Source organism: Aegilops tauschii, chromosome 3, assembly GCF_002575655.3.
Source record: "Aegilops tauschii subsp. strangulata cultivar AL8/78 chromosome 3, Aet v6.0, whole genome shotgun sequence".
Taxonomy (NCBI): Eukaryota; Viridiplantae; Streptophyta; class Magnoliopsida; order Poales; family Poaceae; genus Aegilops; species Aegilops tauschii.
Genome location: NC_053037.3, coordinates 539,969,372 through 539,990,969, shown reverse-complemented (window position 1 = coordinate 539,990,969; position 21,598 = coordinate 539,969,372). Strand labels below are relative to the sequence as shown.

Here is a 21,598-nt window from a genome sequence, read left to right as displayed (position 1 = left end):
TCGTTCTTTTTGATACTGGTGCATCGCATTCATACATATCAAGGTGATTTATGGATAAGTTTAAGTTGCCCACCAAAGTTCTTAGAACACCTATGTTAGTAACCTCGCCAGGAGCAGAGTATATGGCAAGCCAAGGATGTTTTCAGATACCATTGTCCATAGGTAGGCATGTTTTCCCCTCAGACCTAATAGTTTTGGAGTCGCAAGTTTTGGATGTGATTTTGGGAATGGATTGGCTATCGATGTATGGAGGAAACATCGATTGCGCCAGTAAGACGATTTTGCTTACTACCCCAGAAGGAAGAAGGATTAAGTATGTATCCCGGCATGTGCCGAAGAGGACTCAAGCGAATTCCTTATCAGGAGTTGTACAGGAGGAAGTGCCAGTGGTGAAGGATTTCCCTGACGTATTTCCAGAGGAGTTGCCAGGCATGCCACCGGATAGAGACATTGAGTTTTTGATTGAGCTTTTGCCAGACACTGGGCCAATATCTAAGAGACAGTACAGGATGCCCGCTAACGATTTGGAAGAAATTAAGAAGCAGATTAAGGAGTTACTGGATAAAGGATATATTTGCCCAAGTTCATCACCTTGGGGATCACCCGTTCTTCTAGTGGAGAAGAAAGATGGATCGTTGAGGATGGTTGTTGATTATCGTGGATTGAATGAAGTAACAATCAAGAACAAGTACCCACTGCCGATGATCAATGATCTGTTTGACCAACTACAAGGAACTAAAGTATTTTCCAAGATTGATTTGCGATCAGGATACCACCATTTGAAGATTCGAGAGTAGGATATACCCAAGACAGCTTTTACCACAAGGTATGGGCTATATGAGTACACCGTTATGTCATTTGGCCTGACTAAAGCACCCGCCTATTTCATGAACATGATGAACAAAGTGTTTATGGATTTTTTGGATAAGTTCGTCGTAGTGTTCATTGATGATATTCTGGTCTATTCGAAGAATGAAGAAGAGCATAAGGAGCATTTGCGTTTGGTACTTGGAAAGCTCAGAGAACATCAGTTATATGTCAAGTTCAGCAAGTGCGAGTTTTGGTTAAAGGAAGTTGGATTCCTTGGACATGGTATATCCGGAGAAGGAATAGCAGTAGATCCCACCAAGGTTAACACTGTGACAAATTGGGAGTCACCCACGACAGTTGGAGAAATCCGGAGTTTTCTTGGACTCGCAGGATACTACCGGAGATTCATCAAGAATTTCTCGAAGATTGCAAAGCCTATGACGGGGTTGTTGAAGAAGGACACCAAATTCAATTGGACTGAGGAATGTGAGGCTAGTTTCCAGGAGTTGAAGAAACGTTTGGTTACAGCGCCAGTGTTGATTCTGCCAGATCAACGCAAGGATTATGAAGTATATTGCGATGCTTCTCGTCGAGGACTTGGAGCAGTGCTAATGCAGGAGGGAAGAGTTGTTTCATATGCCTCACGACAGCTTAAACCCCATGAGTTGAATTATGCTACACATGATTTGGAGTTAGCAACCGTAGTGCATGCGTTGAAGACGTGGAGACATTTTCTCATCGGAAACCATTGTGAGGTGTACACGGATCACAAGAGTTTGAAGTACATTTTTACGCAGAAGGAGTTGAATCTCAGGCAAAGGAGATGGTTGGAGCTCATTAAGGATTATGATATGAGATTGCATTATCACCCAGGGAAGGCTAACATAGTAGCCGATGCGTTGAGCCGCAAGAGCCATGTCAACACACTCATGACCGGAGAGTTACCCAAGGAGTTAGCAGAGGATCTTTGCGAACTATGTTTGGAAATAGTTCCGAGAGGCTATGTAGCAACATTGGAGATTCAGTCTACTTTGATGGATAAGATCAGAGAAGCTCAAAGGACAGACAAGGAGATTGCTGAGATAAAGGAAAGGATGAGCAAAGGAAAAGCCAAGGGATTTCGTGAGGATGAGCACGATACCTTATGGTTTGAGGACCGCGTTTATGTGCCCAATGATCCGGAGATCAGGAAGTTGATCTTGCAAGAGGCCCATGATTCACCATATTCGATTCACCCAGGAAATACCAAGATGTACCAGGATTTAAAGGACAGTTTCTGGTGGACCGGAATGAAGAAGGATATTGCGGAGTATGTAGCAGTTTGTGATGTATGTCAGAGAGTAAAGGCAGAGCATCAGAAGCCAGCAGGATTGCTACAACCATTGCCGATACCCGAATGGAAGTGGGATAAGCTAGGCATGGATTTTATCATAGGATTGCCCAGGACTCATTCAGGCTATGACTCGATATGGGTTGTAGTCGATCGTTTGACGAAGGTAGCTCATTTCATCCCAGTAAAGACCAGTTATACAAGTGCTAAGTTGGCAAAGATATACATGACCAGGATCGTATGTATGCATGGAGTTCCGAGGACCATTGTATCATATAGAGGAACCCAGTTTACTTCAAAGTTTTGGAATCAATTGCATGAAACTTTGGGTACCAGGCTAGAGTTCAGTACAGCCTTTCATCCACAGACAGACGGACAGACCGAGAGAGTCAATCAGATTTTGGAGGACATGCTGAGAGCTTGTGCGCTAGATTATGGATCTAGTTGGGACGACAATTTGCCATATGCAGAGTTCTCTTACAACAACAGTTATCAATCCAGTTTGAAGATGGCCCCTTTCGAAGCTCTGTACAGAAGGAGGTGCAGGACACCGTTGTTGTGGGACGAATTTGGAGACCGCCAGTTGTTTGGACCAGATTTGATTAAAGAGTCTGAACAGAAAGTAAAGTTGATTCGCGATAGGCTCAAGGTAGCCCAGTCCAGGCAGAAGAGTTATGCGGATTCTAAACGCAAGGAGACAGTTTATGAAGTCGGAGACACAGTTTATCTTCGAGTATCACCACTTCGAGGAGTGAAGCGCTTTGGAGTTAAGGGAAAGTTAGCACCACATTTTGTAGGACCATACAAAGTCTTGGAGCGTATGGGTGAAGTTGCTTACAAGTTGGAATTGGCCGGAGGATTGTCGGGAGTTCACGATGTGTTCCATGTTTCTCAGCTGAAGAAGTGCCACGCAGAGATGGCTGAGATACCACTGAAAGATGCAGTGCCATTGGAAGCGATTCAGCTGGATAGTGATTTGACCTATGAGGAGAAACCAGTCAAGATTCTCGAATATGCTAGCCGAGTCACTCGCAGCAAGGTTATCAAGTTTTGCAAAGTTCAGTGGAGTCACCATACCGAGGATGAAGCCACCTGAGAGCGAGAGGAAGATCTACGGAAGGACCACTCTCACCTATTTTCTAGCCAACCCGAATCTCGAGGGCGAGATTCATCTTAAGGGGGGTAGGTTTGTAACATCCCAAATTTTCAATTTGTAATGTTATACATTAGATCATCATGCATATCATACTTTATTGCATTTTCATTCACGATCCTTGAAATCCTAAGCAACTCAAGGACCCTCGGAGAGAGTTGGGGATTTCCCGGTTTTCATATTTGATTTTTTTATCAAATATTGAAACGAGGATTTTGGTTTTAATTATTTTTCTCTCCGAAAAATATTTCATATTAAAATATATGAGAGGAGATAATATGACTTCTCCAAAATAATGGAAATATTGGAGGAAAAATATTAAAATCAAATATTTGATTTTATTTGGATTTTATTGCAATTTTATTTGCATTAGAAAATTTGCACGTTTTCAAAATTGCATTTTAGCGCCAAGAAAATCTTCATCTCGTTCTAAATATTTTATTTCAACGGTGAAATTTTTTTTTGGCATTTTTAGATTTTTATTTTATTTTTCTAGGTTTTATTTTCTGTTCGGCGGAATTGTTTAAAAAAAACTTCCAGCGCCCGACTGGGCCGAGGCCCAGCCGAGCCGGCCCATCTCCCCCGCCCCGCCGTCTCCCACCTGGGTCCGAGCCGGACTCCTCCTTCCCCGCCGCCTTGCCCCCTCCTCCAAGCCGCCCCCTCTCCCTCTTAAATACCCTCCCGGACCCCCGCCACCACCACCAACCCCGCCGCCTGCAGCCCCGTCACCGCAGCCGCGCCGCCGCCTCTGCCGCGCCGCGTCGCCGTCGCCCCGCCGCCCGAGCCCCGCCTCGTCGTTCGCTGCCGCCGGTTTTTTTAGAAAACCGGTTATGTTTTTTTAGAAACCCTAGTTCGTTTTTTTAGACGGTTCGCCGATTTTCTCAGTTTATCTATTTAGCGGACGTTCGTCCGTATGTTCGTTTAACGAACGGTTTTCGCCCGATAGTTACAGACAACGAACGTTCGTTCGTTAGCCTGTTCGTCAGTTTTCTTTTCTTCGGATTTTTCCGTGATTATTTTCGATCGCGATTTCTGATCTGATTTTCGTTTCAGTTTATCTTTTCGCTCGTTTATCGAAATCAGGCGATTCAAGCGCCTGGATCTTCGTCTCAAGACCCTCTTTCTATTTAACCAACTTGAACAAGATTTTGGTACTGTAAAATTTGACTTAGGTCTAGATTAGTAAATGAAGCTTGTTTAGTTCGCCGTTTGAGTTTCGTTGCTTCGTTCGATTTGATTCTTTTTGCAAACCGGAGTTCTTAAGTTGAACTTTCTGGTTAGATCTCTTATTTTGAGTTTTATCCGTGCACCCTTGCTTGATTGCTTATGTATGTATTATTTGTTTGCGATAGAGTACCCGGAGTGCGAAGCGTGCTACTGTGAGTCTCTAGGTTTCACGGATCATCAGCAAGTCAAGTAAGACTTTGATCATACCTCTTTACCACCCAATTTTATTGCATTAGATCAATCCTCAAACTATTGCATGATTAGGATCTGATTAAAACGTGGGTTTTGGAAAGTAGTTGAGGTAGTACCTATTGCCCTGTTTATATCAAACCATTGGGAGTTACTTCTACGTTTGCTTATATTGCTATGCTATGCTCGTAGACGTGGATTGGGTTTGAGTGAATTTTTCCATGACAGATGTGAGATTGTTAATTAATGGTTCAACTTAGGGTGGCTACTTTAATTTACATCTGGGTGGATTGAGGCACCTGGAGAACCCAGTGTTGCCTGTATATTTCGGATATCCCAGAGTACCCGTGTGATCATCCTATGGACCGCCACCCAGACTCAAAGGGATCATGAGATTTTCCATGCTAGAAACTTCCGTGTGCAGCCACAAGCTATTATGGGCTCTAGCATAGTTGATTAAGTCGTGTGAACTCTTACAGTGGTAGACTAGCAGATGTAGGGGAAAGTAGGTGTAACTGTCTACCCATCGTAAGGTGCTAACGCTTCTGAAAGACTGTGTCGCGGTCATCCATTTCTCAAACACCATGTAGTGCGAGAAATCAAGCGGGGGCGATCGAGTCTTGTGGGGAAAAGTGCGCAAACCTCTGCAGAGTGTACAATCTAATCATGGTTAGCCGTGTCCCCGGTTATGGACATCTTGAGTATCTAGTTCTTGGATTCTCATGTGAATCTCATCATCATGTTACTTAATTTAATTTGATTGGGTTAATCACGTTCTTAATTGGTATTGAGTTGGAGGTACCTTCTCAATGTTTAACAACCACCATGATAGTTAAATAAAATTTATTCCTTTGTGGTAGGGAAAAATTGGCTTTTCGCAAAACTCTAACCATAGAGCTTTCCACCAGCCAAATGTGCATGTAGTGATAGCATTATTCTGTTCATTACTCTCTATGTGTTACATTGCCAGCATATTCCATGTGCTGACCCGTTTTCGGGCTGCATGTTGCAGACTTTTCAGACGACGAGTAAGGTGCCATAGGTCGTGGTCTTATACTCAGTGATGGCGTTGGAGTTGATGGACTCACTTCATCTTCCAAGCCTTCCACTGTTATTGTTTTAGATGGCCTTAAGCCGTATTTATTGTATTAAGTTCTCTTTTGAGACATTCGATGTAATAAGTGTGTGATTGCTACTCATTTATAAATCCTTCAAGTATTGTGCGTGTCAGCATTACCGATCCAGGGATGACACTGATGCATAGAGACTAGACTGTTTGAGGTCTGGTCGCTACAGAGATGAGGAGATAAGGAGTGGAAAGACCCTAAGCTTGGGGATGCCCAAGGAACCCCAAGGTAATATTCAAGGAAGACTCAAGCGCCTAAGCTTGGGGATGCCCCGGAAGGCATCCCCTCCTTCGTCTTCAAAACTATCGGTATACCTTACTCGGAGCTATATTTTTATTCGTCACATGATATGTGTTTTTTCTTGGAGCGTATTTTCATTTTTACTTGCTGTTTGAATATAATCATTGGATCTGAAATATTGAATGAAAAGAATCCTCCCATGGCTAGTTAATTATTTGACTACTCAGTGTTCTTCACTCATATCTTTTGGAATAGTTTGTCATTTACTCATGTGCTTCACGAATGTCCTATGAGTAAATGGTTGAATGAATTGAATTTCATAAATATGAATTTATATATGTTTCATATTCTTATAGCATGGGGAGTAATGACTTCACACATAATAAGTATAGGTAGTAAACTCATTGAAAGTCAGCAAACATGGAATTGGTCACTTGAACAATTCATGAAAGAATATTGAAGGAAGAGAGATTTCACATATAAATATTCTATCTTGGACATCTTTTGTAATTGTGAGCACTCATTAAAATATGACATGCTAAAAGGTTGATGTTGGACAAGGAAGACAACGTAATGGGTTATGTCTTCTTATATCCGAAAAAAGTATATTATCATGGATCATCCAACATGCCGAGCTTGCCTTTCCCCCTTATGCTAGCCAAACTCTTTATACCAAGTAGAGATACTACTTGTGCTTCCAAATATCCCTTAAACTAGTTTTGCCATGAGAGTCCACCATACCTACCTATGGATTGAGTAAGTTCCTTCAATTAAGTTGTCATCGGTGCATGCAATAAAAATTGCTCTCTAAATATGTATGATCTATTAGTGCGAAGAAAATAAGCTTTATACGAACTTGTGATAGGGAAGAAATAAAAGCGACGGACTGCATAATAAAGGTCTTTATCACAAGAGGCAATATAAAGTGACGTTCTTTTGCATTAAGATTTTGTGCATCCAACCATAAAAGCGCATGACAACCTCTGCTTCCCTCTGCGAAGGGCCTATCTTTTACTTTTATCTTCTACCTTATGCAAGAGTCATGGTGATCATCACCTTCCCTTTTTACACTTTTTCCTTTGGCAAGCACTTTGTGTTGGAGCGATCCGGATATATATATATATATATATATATATATATATATATATATATATATATATATATATATATATATATATACTTGGATGTAGGTTTTCATGAGTTATTATTGTTGACATTGCCCTTGAGGTAAAAGGTTGGGAGGCGAAACTATAAGCCCCTATTTTTCTCTGTGTCCGATTAAAACTTTGAACCCATAAATATCACATGAGTGTTAGCAATTGTGAAAGATTAAATGATAGTTGAGTATGTGGAGTTTGCTGAATCAAAGCTCTGACATAGACCCTTCCTGAAAATAAGATGAATTGCAATTGTTTGATGACTAAGAGCATTGTTTGTTAGTTTTCAACAAAGTTTATGATCTACTCCCTCCGTTCGGAATTACTTGTCGTAGAAATGGATGTATCTAGGCGTATTTTAGTTCTAAAGACATCCATTTCCGAGACAAGTAATTCCGAACGGAGGGAGTATACTTTAACATGTGAATAGCTTGTTACTTGATCATGAAAAGTGTTACGAGATGAGCTACTGTTATGACATGAATTGATCCTAGAAAAAGTGATTGAAATTATCATTGATCAAACTTGTGCACTTGCTAGCATTCACACTTCATAAATTATTTCTTTTATCATTTACTTACTTGAGGACGAGTAGGAATTAAGCTTGGGGATGCTGATACGTCTCCAACGTATCTATAATTTATGAAGTCATCATGCTATTATATTATCAACCTTGGATGTTTTATATGCATTTATATGCTATTTTATATGATTTTTGGGACTAACCTATTAACCTAGAGCCCAGTGCCAGTTTCTGTTTTTTGTTGTATTACAATATTGCAGAAAAGGAAAACCAAAACGGAGTCCAATTGACCTGAAATTTGACGGAGCTTATTTTTGGACCAGAAGAAGGCCACGGAGTCAAAGAGTTGGGCCGGAAGAGTCCCGGGCTGCCTACGAGGGTGGGGGGGCGCCCACCCCCCTGGGCGCGCCTCCCTGCCTCGTGGACAGCCCAGAGACCCCCTGACTTGTTCTCGACGCCAACACCTCTCATATATACCCACACTTCCAGAAAGAAACCTAGATCGGAAGTTCCGCTGCCGCAAGCCTCTGTAGCCACGAGAAATCAATCTAGGCCCTCTCTGGCACCCTGTCGGAGGGGGCCATCATCACCGTAGGCCATGGAGGAGGGGAATCATCACCGCGATGATCGTCTTCATCAACATGACCATCATCATCACCATCCTCATCTCTTTTAAGCGGTCCACTCTCCCGCACCCCGCTGTAATCCCTACTTGAACATGGTGCTTTATGCCACATATTATGATCCAATGATGTGTTGCCATCCTAGATGTTTTGAGTAGATATCCTTTGTCTTTGGGTTGATTGATGATCTAGATTGGTACGAGTTGTATGTTTTATTTTGGTGCTGTCCTATGGTGCCCTCCGTGTCGCGCAAGCGTGAGGGATTCCCGTTGTAGGGTGTTGCAATACGTTCATGATTCGCTTATAGTGGGTTGGTGAGTGACTGAAACACAAACCCGAGTAAGGGGGTTGTTGCGCATGTGAATAAAGAGGACTTGATGCTGTAATGCTATGGTTGGGTTTTACCTTAATGATCTTTTGTAGTTGCGGATGCTTGCTAAAGTTCCAATCATAAGTGCATATGATCCAAGTAGAGAAAGTATGTTAGCTTATGCCTCTCCCTCATATGAAATTGCAATGACGACTATCGGTCTTGTTACCAATTGCCTAGGACAATTCCGCACACCGATCCATCATTATTCCACACTCGCTATTTATAATATTTAGTAATATATTGTAACTTTATGATAACAACACCTACTCTTATGTTTTAGCTCTCCGATATCATGCAAAGTTATCCTCTTCATACCCACAACGTAGTTTTATTTCTCGTTTCTAGTTGGAAGCAAACGTTCGGTGTACGTAGAGTCGTATCAGTGGCAGATAGGACTTGAGAGAATATTGATCTTACCTTTAGCTCCTCGTGGGTTCGACACTCCATACTTACCACTTCCACCTTTGGAAATTGCTACGATGATTCCCTGCACTTGGGTATTATCAATAGTAGTAGCGCCCTTTGTGACAACGCGTTACTGCTAATTAGCAGTAGCGCCTCCTTTTAACAAGAGCTACTGATAAGCTTTTGTGTATAAGGTTTTCCCTAGTAGTGTGGGGTCGTCATCGGAGACCTCTGGGGAGCTGGCCAGCATGCCGGTGTCTATCGACATGGTAGGAGGGCGACAATCTTGTGATTCTGCTTCGTCGAGAGGCTCTCCTACAACAAGTTAGCTCTCGTGGTCATGGTGGATGTGGTGCACGGAAGGCGGATGTGGTAGCCGGTGTGTTTGCCTTGAAATAGTGGACGCCGGTGAGGCCAAGCGTTTGAGTGTGTCAATGCGCAGGTAGTGGAGTTGGTTTCTCGGCCGGCTTGCCTGTTTAATGCCGGCAGACGGATGGATGGGCATTGAACAGACACTGTAGATATCTGTCATGTCTCATCCAGTAAATGTCTCTACGACATTGAACATGCGTAGATACCGGGGACGCGACATGGCCGGTGCCCTCGGTTGGCAAGCAACTTCCATGTCGGCACCAGGGAGAGGTCATGTCCGCTCTGGGTTGGCGTCAGTGCGGAGTGAATGCTCTACAGCGGCACGAAAGCGGGCACTTGGAGTTGTGTGGGAAAGAGTGCGGGCGAGGGAGAGGGTTTTGGGTGAGCCAGGTTTGTCGGAATGGGGTGTGGCCACAGTCTGGACACCTGCAAAGCCCCTCTGGTTTGCATTCGATTTGCAAGAAAAAGGATGTTTGGACCTGCTAGCGGACGGATACATGACCGTGTTGGATGGCAAAACATGTCTGAATCGCGCGGTTCGAACGTATGCAGACAATTTAAGGGTCAATGTTAAAGATTCCCTTAGGGCATTTTCAACACCGTGCTGCAAACCAAACTCATTGTCCGTCTACGGACGTGTTTGGACGTATTCATGAACATGGATACGAGAGTCGGTCATCTAACCGCATGGCCTAAACATCCGCATGTATTTCAAACATAAATTAATCAAACCGGACGAATTCGGTGCAAACCGAACAATTTTCATGCAATGCAGGCCTAATCATTCAAAGTTTGACATATACTACAAATAAAGTGGATAAGTTCAGCTCCATCACCACGACTCCTTCCTTATCCATCGCGGTCTATGATAACCCACAAGTATAGGGGATCAAAACAGTTTTCGAAGGTAGAGTATTCAACCCAAATTTATAGATTTGACACAAGAGGAGCCAAAGAATATTTGTAAATATTAGCAGTTGAGTTGTCAATTCAACCACACATGGAGATTAAATATCTGCAGCAAAGTGATTAGTAGCACATCAATATGATAGTTTGATAGTAGTAGTAACGGTAACAGCAGTAAAAAATTTGTAGCAGTTGTAACAATAGCAAGAGCAATAGTAACTTAGCAAGAACAATATATGGAAAACTCATAGGCATTGGATCGGTGAATTCGTTGGATGATATTCATCATATAATAGTCGTAACCTAGGGCAACACAGAACTAGCTCCAATACATAAATATAATGTAGGCATGTATTCCGTAAACAGTCATACGTGCTTATGGAAAAGAACTTGCATGACATCTTTTGTCCTACCCTTCTGTGGCAGCGGGGTCCATAAGGAAACTAAGGCATATTAAGGCCTCCTTTTAATAGAGAGCCAGAACAAAACATTAACACATAGTGAATACATGAACTCCTCAAACTACGGCCATCACCGGAAAGTATCCCAATTACTGTCACACTGGGGTTAGGGATCATTACACGTAATAGGTGCATATGACTTGCAAGATCGGATCTAGACAAAGATATACTGGTGAAAACATAAATGGTTCAGATCTGAAATCATGGCACTCAGGCCCTAGTGACAAGCATTAAGCATAGCAAAGTCATAGCAACATCAATCTCGGAACATAGTGGATACTAGGGATCAAGCCCTAACAAAACTTACTCAATTACATGATGAATCTCATCCAACTCGTCACCAACTAGCGAGCCTACGAAGGAATTAATCACTCCCGGTGGGGAGCATCATGCAATTGGTGATGAAGGAGGGTTGTTGATGACGAAGACCGAAGATTCCCCTCTTTGGAGCCCCAAACGGGCTCCAGATCTGGCCTCCGGATGAAGAACAAGAGGCGGCGGCAGCTCTATATCATGAAACTCGGTGAAACTTCCTCTCTTATTTTTCTCCAAAAATAGGAATTTATAGTGATGGAATTAGGGTCAGCGAAGCCCGGGCGCGCCTGGGGGTGGCGCGCCCTGGTGTCTTGTGGCCAGCCAGGGCACCCCCTCCGGTGGTTCTTGGTTCCAATATTTTTTATATATTCTGAAATAACTCTCCAAAAAGTTTTGTCCCATTCTGAGAAGTTTTATTTCTACACAAAACAACACCATGGTAGTTCTGCTGAAAACAACGTCAGTCCGGGTTAGTTTCATCCAAATCATGCAAATTAGAGTCCAGAACAAGAGCAAAAGCATTAGGAAAAGTAGATACGATGGAGACGTATCAACTCCCCCAAGTTTAACCCATTGCTTGTCCTCAAGCAATTCAGTTGACAAACTGAAAGTGATAAAGAAAACCTTTTACAAACTCTTTTGTTCTTGTTTACATATATATGCTTAAATGGCACATAGGTTTTCAGCAAAGATCATGACTAACCATGTCAACAATAACACTTAGAAATTATATTAGCTCATATCAATGGCATAAGCAACTAGCGAGCAATAATAAAATATCTCTAATGCCAACATTTTGCCAAAACAATCATGATATAATATGACAACAATGGTATCTCGCTAGCCCTAGGCCTTGTTTCGAAGAATTGCAATACCATTCATGCTCAGTTTATCATTTGCTACCTTGTTATTTTTATTATTTCAGATTTCAAAAACCTATATCTACTGTCCATACTACACTTGCATCATCATCTCTTCAACGAACTAGTGCACCTATACAATTTACCATTGTATTGGGTGTGTTGGGGACACAAGAGATTTGTTGTATTTGATTGCAGGGTTGTTTGAGAGAGACCATCTTCATCCTACACCGCACACGGATTGATAAACCTTAGGTTATCCACTTGAAAGGAATTTGCTGCTATCTTACAAAACTCTACGCTTGGAGGCCCAACAGAGTCTACAAGAATAAAGTTGCGTAGTAGACATCAAGCTATTTCTGGTGCTGTTGCCGGGAAGGTGAGTGCTTGAAGGTATATATTTAGATATTGCAATTGAATATTTTAGTTTCTTTTTATTCACTAGTTTGTTTTATAAAAGAAAACTAAAAAATGAAAGTGAAGTTGTATCAAATTTGTCATCTTTATGATGTCTTTCTTGCAAAAGAGGAATTTAAAAATTGTGCTAAATTGTTAGAAGAAGAATTTAACAAAAAGTTTAATGTGAGTTCCATAAATAACGAGAATGACTGCAATGTTGTTAGTATGCATTGTATGAATATCCATAATGCTAATGACGATTTCACTAGTCATGACAAAAAGTTTCTTATAAGCATGTCAATTTTTGTGGAGAGCATAGACCTTGTGTGGACGTGCTAATTAGGGACGATAAATATTGTAAGAAGCAAAAAATTGACAGAACCCAATGTTTGCTTAAGATATTAGACGATTATGCTAAAGAATTATGTTCTCTTCATCCCGTTACTTGTGAACTTTGCAACGAATTTGGTCATCTTAATTTTCAATGCATGCATTTTCATGATCAAATTGCGTCCAAATATTGTGATGACATGATCACCATTGAGAATTATAATGAACTTACTCTTTTTTGTGGTGTGAAGAGATGACACATAAAAATAAGTGGTTTCACGTATTCAATCTCATGAAAATGCTTGAACTTGATCTAAGGGGAATTTATATGTTTTGTGTGTTAAGTTGCAATGAGAATGCTTATATTAACACTTATACGAAGATGAGAAAACTAATATATATATATATATAAGGAATGGTACTACTACTAATGAAAGGGTAAAGATTTCCCAGTTCTCATGATAAATCAAGTGACGAGGAGGAGCTTCCTATCCAACCAATCTCTTCAATAAGAAGCTCGGGAAAATTAAGTAAACCCACACACAATGTGGTGAAGAAGAAGAGAAAGAAAAGAAGGAGAAAGGAAATTAAAGAGGTATGTCTTCCAAATAATGGTGCCCCTGTTATTATTGTTTCTCATGACGGTGGGCACTATTGAAGAAGATTTTGTTATGCCTATTACTTGTTGTGATAATCATGATTGGGAAGATAATGACACTTCTTATGATCTTGAAAATCTTTTTGGCACCAACACGGAAAAATATGATAATGATCATTATTATACTATTGGTGTTATTTGTTCTATTAAGGGTAAGAGTGCTTATGCTAATGATATGCAAAACCATAAGCTTAGGGATGCTATGTTTGATAATAATGACATGTCTGAGAATGTATTTGCTACAAATTATGTGTATCCTAATCTTGGGGATGCTATGCTCAATGAAGATGATATTTTTAACCCCCTACTTTTAATTTGCAAATTTATTATGATGATTACATGCCTCCAATTTATGATGATTGTAATAATAAAGAAAGTTGGTTTGGAAGAGTGTCAACTTTAAATATTAATTATCCACTATTTTGGAGGAGGTTGAGTCTTATTATAATGATAAAATTGGATTTGGAGATGTCAGGACTTTATTTAATGTTGAATCCACTACTTTGGAAGAGGTTTCAATTGATTATGATGAGAACAAAGTTGCTACTTATGATGAATATTGTGATCATACTTATGTTGTCAAAAGTAGTGATAATTATTCTTGTGAAAATTTTAATAGTTAAAAATATCCTTTTGTTGAACATTACTCTTTTAATGTGGAATCAATTTATAGTGTTCAAATTTTATATGATACTCCCACTATTATGAATGAGAAGAAATTTGCTTATGTGGAGAGTAATAAGTATTCTATACTTGGGGATCATGAAAAGAATGCTTTATGTGATAGATATATTGTTGAATTTCATGGTGCTACTGAAAATTATTATGATAGAGGAATATATTCTTATAGATGTCCCAATAATATCAAGCTGCGTATCTCTGGGTTGAAATCTTTGAAGTTGCACTTGTTATGCCTTCCTATGCTAATTACTTTGTTCTTAAATGAATTATTTGCTTGTAAAATTCCTATGCATAGGAAGTGGGTTATGCTTAAATGTGTTCTATATTTTCTTCCTGATGCTCTCTTATATGTTTCAATTCTTACTTCTATGAGAGCATCATTAAAATCACAATGCCTAGCTAGAAGGCTTCAAAGAAAAGCGCTCTTTGGGATGCAACCCAATATTTATCCCTACTATTTTTGCGTCTTTACATGATTAGTGACACTTTAGTAATTATGTTGCACATCTTTTATTTCAATAAAGTGCCAAGTAAAGCCTTTAGCTTGATGCAAATGTGTGTTTATTTGGTTATGTGCAAAAACATAAAGTTTAGCGCCCAGTGCATGAATTTACATTATGTATTGGAGCATGGTAAAATTCCGAAATTTTTACACAATACTTCTGTGCAAAAAATTTACGTTGCCCTAATTTTGCAGAATTTTTTGAATTATGAAGTATGATCAAATTTAGATCTTAACGTGTTGTTATGTTTTTGACACATTCTGTTTTGAATGCATATTTGCTTGATTTATGGTTTCTATGGCTTATATTGGGTAATATAAATTGTAAAATGATAGAATACATTAGGAATTATGTGGGAATAATTATGGATTTTGTCTTGACAGTACCCAAGTTAAGGATTTCTTTTATTATAGTAACGCATCTAACGAGTTCCGTTAAGTTCTGTGTGATTGGAATTTTCAAGCTTTAGGTGAGATGATGATGGAAGGAGAATAAGGAGTGGGAAGACCCTAAGCTTGGGGACGTCCAAGGCACCCCAAGGTAATACTCAAGGAAGACTCAAGCATCTAATCTTGGGGCATCCCCTCTTTCGTCTTGAATCTATCGGTATACCTCACTTGGAGCTATATTTTTATGCGTCACATAATATGTGTTTTGCTCGGAGTGTATTTTTTGTTTGTTGTTTGATACAATTCCTAGATCTGAAAGTTTTTAATTGGAGAGAGTATTTACGTAGCTACCTGTTTACTTAGCTACTCTTTTTTCTTCACTTATATCTTTTTGGAGTATTTTATGGCTTACTCATGTGCTTCACTTATATCTTTAGAGTTAGAAATCTATGAATGGATTGAATGTCATGTGCTTCATTTATTATATGTGTATTGAGAAGTACACATGCATCCTCTGCTTAATCCGTCAAAGTAGAAGTGAGACCATAATAGTACATGTCTTGAATTAAGTAAGGGAATTATATTATAATATTAATGAGCATTCACGTTATTAAGTTGAACCTATCATGTTGTTGTGATGAGTATCTTCCAATGAATGACGGATGATTGACTTGGCACATGTTTACACATGTTTGATAAATTGCAAGTTCAGCCTTAATGGTATTAAAGGTTTGGAGGTTGTCATCATGATTATATTTTCTCCATTAAATTACTAATAGGGAGTGCATGATTGTGGTTTTTGTGCTTGGTAAGGTGATTGCCCCACGTCTTTTGCTATCCTTTTCTTGTACTAAGTCGAAATACTGCTTGTGCATCAAATCCTTAAAATAAGTTTCTGCCATAAAGTTTCCACCATAGCTACCTATAGATGGTATTTCACTACCAGTCCAAGTAAATATGCAAGTGCCATATCCAGAACCTTCAAATGAAGATTTGCTTTGTGTGCACGTACCACTCAGGACGCTATGGGGTAGTCAATATCTTCCCTGCGAAGTGTGTTTTACTCATCGACAAGAGTTTATTCACATGTCAAATTTGAGGGAGGCTAGCAATATGGATGCCCCGTCCTGAATTCATTTATAAAAACACTCCCCGGAAAGTTGGAAGTTGGCAGGCACCTCTGGATTTGGCTAGCCATAGTTTGTGTTGGTATGGTGGAAAGGGAGAAAAACCTTTTGCATAGGAACCGCCATTAACGTGTTTGGCATAGAAGGTATTAAAAACTTTGTCGTTAAACCGTTGACAGGAAAAGTACACCTATCACATGAAATTACCTCTCTGTTTTAAGCATTGAGCTCTAGCACATAAGCAAATCCCTACTTCCCTCTGCGAAGGGCCTATCTATTTACTTTTCATGTTGAGTCAATTCCATATTTCTTTTTTTGGCACCACATACTGAGCATGCACTACAAGAAATATGTCAACTTGCGACCATCACTATTGGTCGCTGAAAGGTCATTGTTTTTCATTTGCAACCTTTTTGTGACCAAAAACAGAAAGTCAAAAGCTGGCAGTCGTAAACTGAAATTAACGACCTTCTCTGTGAGAAGGTCGTGGAATTGGTCGTGGAATTTCACGATCAAAACAAAAGGTCGTTGATCCTATGACCTTCTGTTTTGGTCGCTAGCTGTCTTCCCAGGCCACGTTATATCCGACGTGGCAAGCTGACGTGGCAAAATTGCGACCAATTGAAAAGGTCATTGACAAGAATCAGCCCGGTTCGATTAGGTGTTTTACATGGGCCAAGCCCATTAATTCAGCCTTTTATTTATTTATATCCTTGTTAATTCTGGTTGGCTTCATGGGCCAGGCCCAACATTGCAGCCTTTTTCATTGTTGGGCCATTACTTTTTTAGTCCATTGATTTTCTAGTTTCGGCCATTATATATTAGAGCTGGTCCCACTAGTCAGCCAAGCCCCACATGTCATACTCTCATACACCAGTCCCACACATCAGATATTTCAACATTTCTCAGATTATTTTCATAAGTGGATCCCTCTAGTCAAGTAATTTATCAAATAATAGTAAATCTGTTACAATGTCACAATCTCGACAGTCTATCACAGTCAAACAAAATAAACAAATCTCTCGCAAGTAAGGCATCTCGGCTTTGCACTTGGTTTCATGGCTTCACACTTCAAATTTGTCCTGGCGCTCCTGGAAATGAGTGAACACAAATTCTACCAGCATTAGTGTACTGCTGCTGAGGCCAGAACCAAACAAATGCAATGGCAACTCTAATATAAGCAGCATGACAGATCCACCCAGTAGTCCTAAATTTGGACAGTATCATACAATACTAGAAAGGGCAAATAAAACAACAGACTTGCATAGGGAAATGTTTGCTTTTACATATCTTATACAATAATTTGTTTATGACAGGAATGCATCAGTTTGTACAATACTAGAAAGGGCAAATAAAACAACAGACTTGCATACGGCAAATAAAACACGTTAACCCGCTGTTGTTCTACACTTCCACTACAGCACTCAAGCTCATGTTAGGCACTAACAATACTAACCTGCGAGTACCAGCAAGGTATATTGGTACAAGTGCAGGTCATGCAAGGAACGTCACTGCAACACATTCACCTGAAGAAAAGTACAGTACTATACTACCACGACCATCCATTCAAGACAACATCTACAATACTAGTAAGCCCACACAGACTAACATCACAAGGCAGGAGAGAATAAAGGGAACCAAGACCTGATGATGATAGTGCCAACAATGATCTGATTGGGATAGCGTCGCTGAGGTGGATAATCTATACACATTTTTAATCAACAGAAACAGCTCCATGATTAAAAAAAACTTAGTATTGTTCTTAAAGCACAAGAACATTAAGAAACCCCAAAACAAAACACTAAGCTATTAACACTAGAGGAGCAAGCATACTATCAAACTGAGGTGTCTCAATCTCAAGGGAATATTGAATTGCAAATTTCATTCTAGATTATCAAATTGTGATCATCCCTAACATGTTGTTTTTCATACAGCTAGCTGGGTCGCGCTTGATTAAAGGGCAGGTGAGCCCATGATAAGTAGCAGTAGGACAATAATGATACATTCACAACTTCGGTTTAGTTCAATATCACCAAATGTATCAGTATACAGGCAGCAATAGTATCCTCGAGCACAGCAAAAACAGCAACTTGACCCATATAAGTCATAGCTCTGAAGAAAGAAAGAAAGAACAGGTAGGTTCAGCTAGCTAAGTATTCAGAGTTGAGAGCTAAGCAATTTGTTTGTTTATGCTGTAACTGACAGACCTAGCACGAGAAACAAGCATAGTGAAACAGAATTGACTGATTCGATGGCAAAACAAGCTAAGCTACTTATGATGCAGCAGCAGGTGACCATCCAATCAATGATACACAGCAGGTGCAAATATAATATGATGTGAAGAAGAAGCTAGCTGGAGTGGTGGGGGATGAAACCAAAATTACAAAGCATAGTCGGACCTCACATCACCACAATTTTATGGTTTTATAACCAACTAGAAACTATGCAGAGCAGAGCAGGTCAGACAGTAAAAGAATTATCAAGCGAAGCAAAACTGCAGCGGGACCATCAAGTCGTAGCCCTGAAGAAAGAAAGAACCAATAGGGTCAGCTACTTATTTATTCAGAGTTGAGAGTTGAATAATCATCAGAAAACTAAAGATACTGCTCAGCCTACGAAATAACACATGATTCAGTCACACGGTATAATTCTGACTATAATATAACAAGAGAACTAAAGATACTACATACTTAGAACTCAACTAACAAGTGAGAATGATCCAATCCGATGCAAACAACTGATTTTATTTGTTGATATTACTAAAGGAAGTGAATAAAACAATCTGCAGCAAACAAGCTTTGATTTGCTGCTCCAAATAGAGGACCCTAGGATTGGGGTGCTGATCACATAAGTAAATAACAGTGAATGACAAACGATCTGCACTTAAGATCGCACACACACCAACCAGCACCAAAAAAGTAAAGGGTAAATAACAATCTCACACTATTATCACTAGTGCACAGTTCTTCATAGAAGAAACACTGCCTAATACAAACCTACCTAGGAAATTAAAACATTGTAGGAATAGGTATATCCATATGTTTTGAAGATGAACAGCAGCAAATTGATATACTTACACGCACACATGCAGTTTTAATTAATTAAATGAGCAGGCAACACAGGCAATTGGAAATCTAGGGGCAGGAGGTAGTGAGAGCAATGCAAGATATACACTACTAGAGGGATCGTCAAGATGTAGGGGATGGAGGTGTCTCACTTGGTTTCAAAATAAGATGCACACAAAGACAACCACATAAATATAGCGGCATAGTACTGAGGAAAACAGGGACATCTCTTTGCCAACATGTATAATTCGGAGCAGCAATAGCGAGCAGAGGAAGATTAGAGGGAGATGGAGATGCTACTTGTCGTGATAATAATAATTAAAAGGAGAGAACCTATCAGATAAAGCACGCAATTTCATCTCAATCCGTTTGTGAAAAGTATCGTTCAAGCCTTCAGAATGCTTATTCTGAACTTCTTTAAATCTACCCTCGGATAGGACAACTTGATGGGTCCTGATAAACATAAACATATAGGATATTAACAGTTTATTTTTGCATATATATATATATATATAACAGTTTGTACCCAAGTGGAGAATTAGTAGAGAGATAAATGGATGGGTTAAGTGTACAAGAGTGGTAGGCCTAAAATTCCCAAAATTAGACAGGGAAACGAAATGCTTGCTGCATGCCGCACTTGAGCACACCAGTAGTAAGAACACTCACAAACATAGTTCATTTTGACTGTCATTAGTACTCATACTTCATAATGCACAGCTAGAGATTAGGCATCATCAAATTAATAACGAGCTCCAGTTGCGCAGCAAGTTTACCGTCCAACCAAACACCCTCTTACAAGCAGAAATGTATTCACTTATATACAGTGTATTTGTAGTGCATAGGAATTTACAGAGCTCTCAAACAGAGCCAGCCGGAGTGGGAAGAGAAGGTAGGATGAACCTTGCGAGCAGTGGAGCAGCGGCGGCGAATCTGGGTTGCACGGCGGCGCAGCACCTCCTAGCGGAAGTAGTCGAGGACGTCATCGGCGTGGTACATAGCAGTCTTGAGGTCCACTCGCGGACGGCGGGGTCAGGCGGGCTGAGGTTGCGGATGTCTTCCTTGGTGACGGGGGTCATGTTGATGCTGACGCTCTCCAGCGGCTCGATCACGTCCTCGTACACCTTGTCCTGCCCTTGCACAGACACCTCCTGCACCCACCCACACACACATTCATTCATTCAGCAGCATCACCAAGTGTATGCATGCGTATGGAGCAGAGCAGAGGAGAGGATACATGGAGGAGTACCTGCCATCCGAATGGGCAGACGAAGGAGTAGCCGGCCTTTCTGTCGATGACCGGCATGAACTTGCCGTCCGCCGCCGCGACTGTGCAATACCTTTGCTGTGGCTGGCCGGCGCCATGGCCCTGACGGTGGCGGAGAGTAGCATCCGCGCCGGCGTCTTGGCGGTCGGGGAAGGAAGGCCGAGGCCATGGCCGTGGAGGGATAAGGAGGTCGCGGACGGAGGGGCCGGGCTTGATTCCGCGAGGCTGGGGCGTGGGGGCGGGCCATGGCCGGGATCGACGGCGCCGGGGACTCCCCTGCCACTCGGCTGCCCGAGTTCGATGGTGGGACGCGGGAGCTTCGAGATGTGGGAGCGAGAGGGGAGGGAGAGGGGGAGCTCGATGCGATCTGAGATCGAGGGGAGGGTCGGGCACCGTCAGTGGCAGCAGCGAGGCCGTGAAGGGAGCATGGCGGCGAGGGCGTGAAGGGACGGGGCGGCGAGGGCGTGAAGGGAGAGGCGGGGGTGCGGGCGACGGCGACGGCGTGAGGGAAGGGGTGGATCGAGGGAGAGAGGAGGGGATCTGAGTCATCGACATGAAGTGGATCGGGGGGGGAGGAGGCGGCGGCGGGAGTGGATCGGGGGAGAGAGGGGGGATCCGAGTTAGGGTTTGGGTAGTTGGGCTATGGTTGGGTGAGAGGGTGACGGGGGGTGAGGGCTGCCGTTGGATCCCGAAGCATCCGACGGTGATTGATGCATGATCATCATGATATGGCTATGGACCAGTCAGAACGCACCAAATAATTTGAAGACCTTTTGGCCATATAAATTGGTCGTGATTGATTAAAGACAAATTTTTCATTCCATTTTTCAGTGCTCAAAATGAGTTTTTTTTTTTGAAAGACCTATCAGGTATTTGTTCAAATGATATCACATTTTGCGCAAGTTTACATCTTAGGTTGTCAAACGATATTGACAAAGAGAGTTTTTATTTCTTTTGCACCAAAAAACAATTTTCCATTTTTTGAGTGCCCAAAATAAGTTTTTTATGAAGGACTTACCATATATTTGTTGTAAAATTGTACCAAATCAATTCTCTAAAATACTAGGCCATATATAATGCACAACTGACCAAATGGTTGGGTGTCAAAATT

The 21,598-nt window shown here is 41.1% G+C and overlaps 1 protein-coding gene across 2 annotated transcripts; it reads right to left on the bottom strand.

The window, feature by feature from the left end:
- Window positions 1–17,049: 17,049 nt before the first annotated feature.
- Window positions 17,050–21,114, bottom strand: LOC109762987 (uncharacterized). Of its 2 annotated transcripts, none has more exons than XM_020321870.4 (3): window positions 20,470–21,114; window positions 20,124–20,371; window positions 17,050–18,679 (listed from the first exon to the last, which is right to left on the bottom strand). In XM_020321870.4, exons 1-3 carry the CDS (start codon window positions 21,040–21,042, stop codon window positions 18,667–18,669), a joined length of 834 nt encoding a protein of 277 aa, XP_020177459.1. In that variant the 5' UTR covers window positions 21,043–21,114; the 3' UTR covers window positions 17,050–18,666. The 2 variants fall into 2 exon arrangements, with proteins under 2 accessions (XP_020177459.1, XP_020177454.1); XM_020321865.4 differs by having other exon boundaries at window positions 17,050–17,249.
- Between the last annotated feature and the right edge of the window lie 484 nt (window positions 21,115–21,598).

Excerpts from the sequence above, each read along its gene's own strand:
- LOC109762987 (XM_020321865.4), bottom strand. The coding sequence starts at position 21,042 with ATGTCGATGACTCAGATCCCCTCCTCTCTCCCTCGATCCACCCCTTCC. Across the intron at positions 20,372-20,469 it reads TCTGCCCATTCGGATGGCAG|GAGGTGTCTGTGCAAGGGCA; the intron begins GTACTCCTCCAT and ends GGGTGGGTGCAG. Across the intron at positions 17,250-20,123 it reads GCTGCTCCACTGCTCGCAAG|GAGCGCCAGGACAAATTTGA; the intron begins GTTCATCCTACC and ends ACTCATTTCCAG.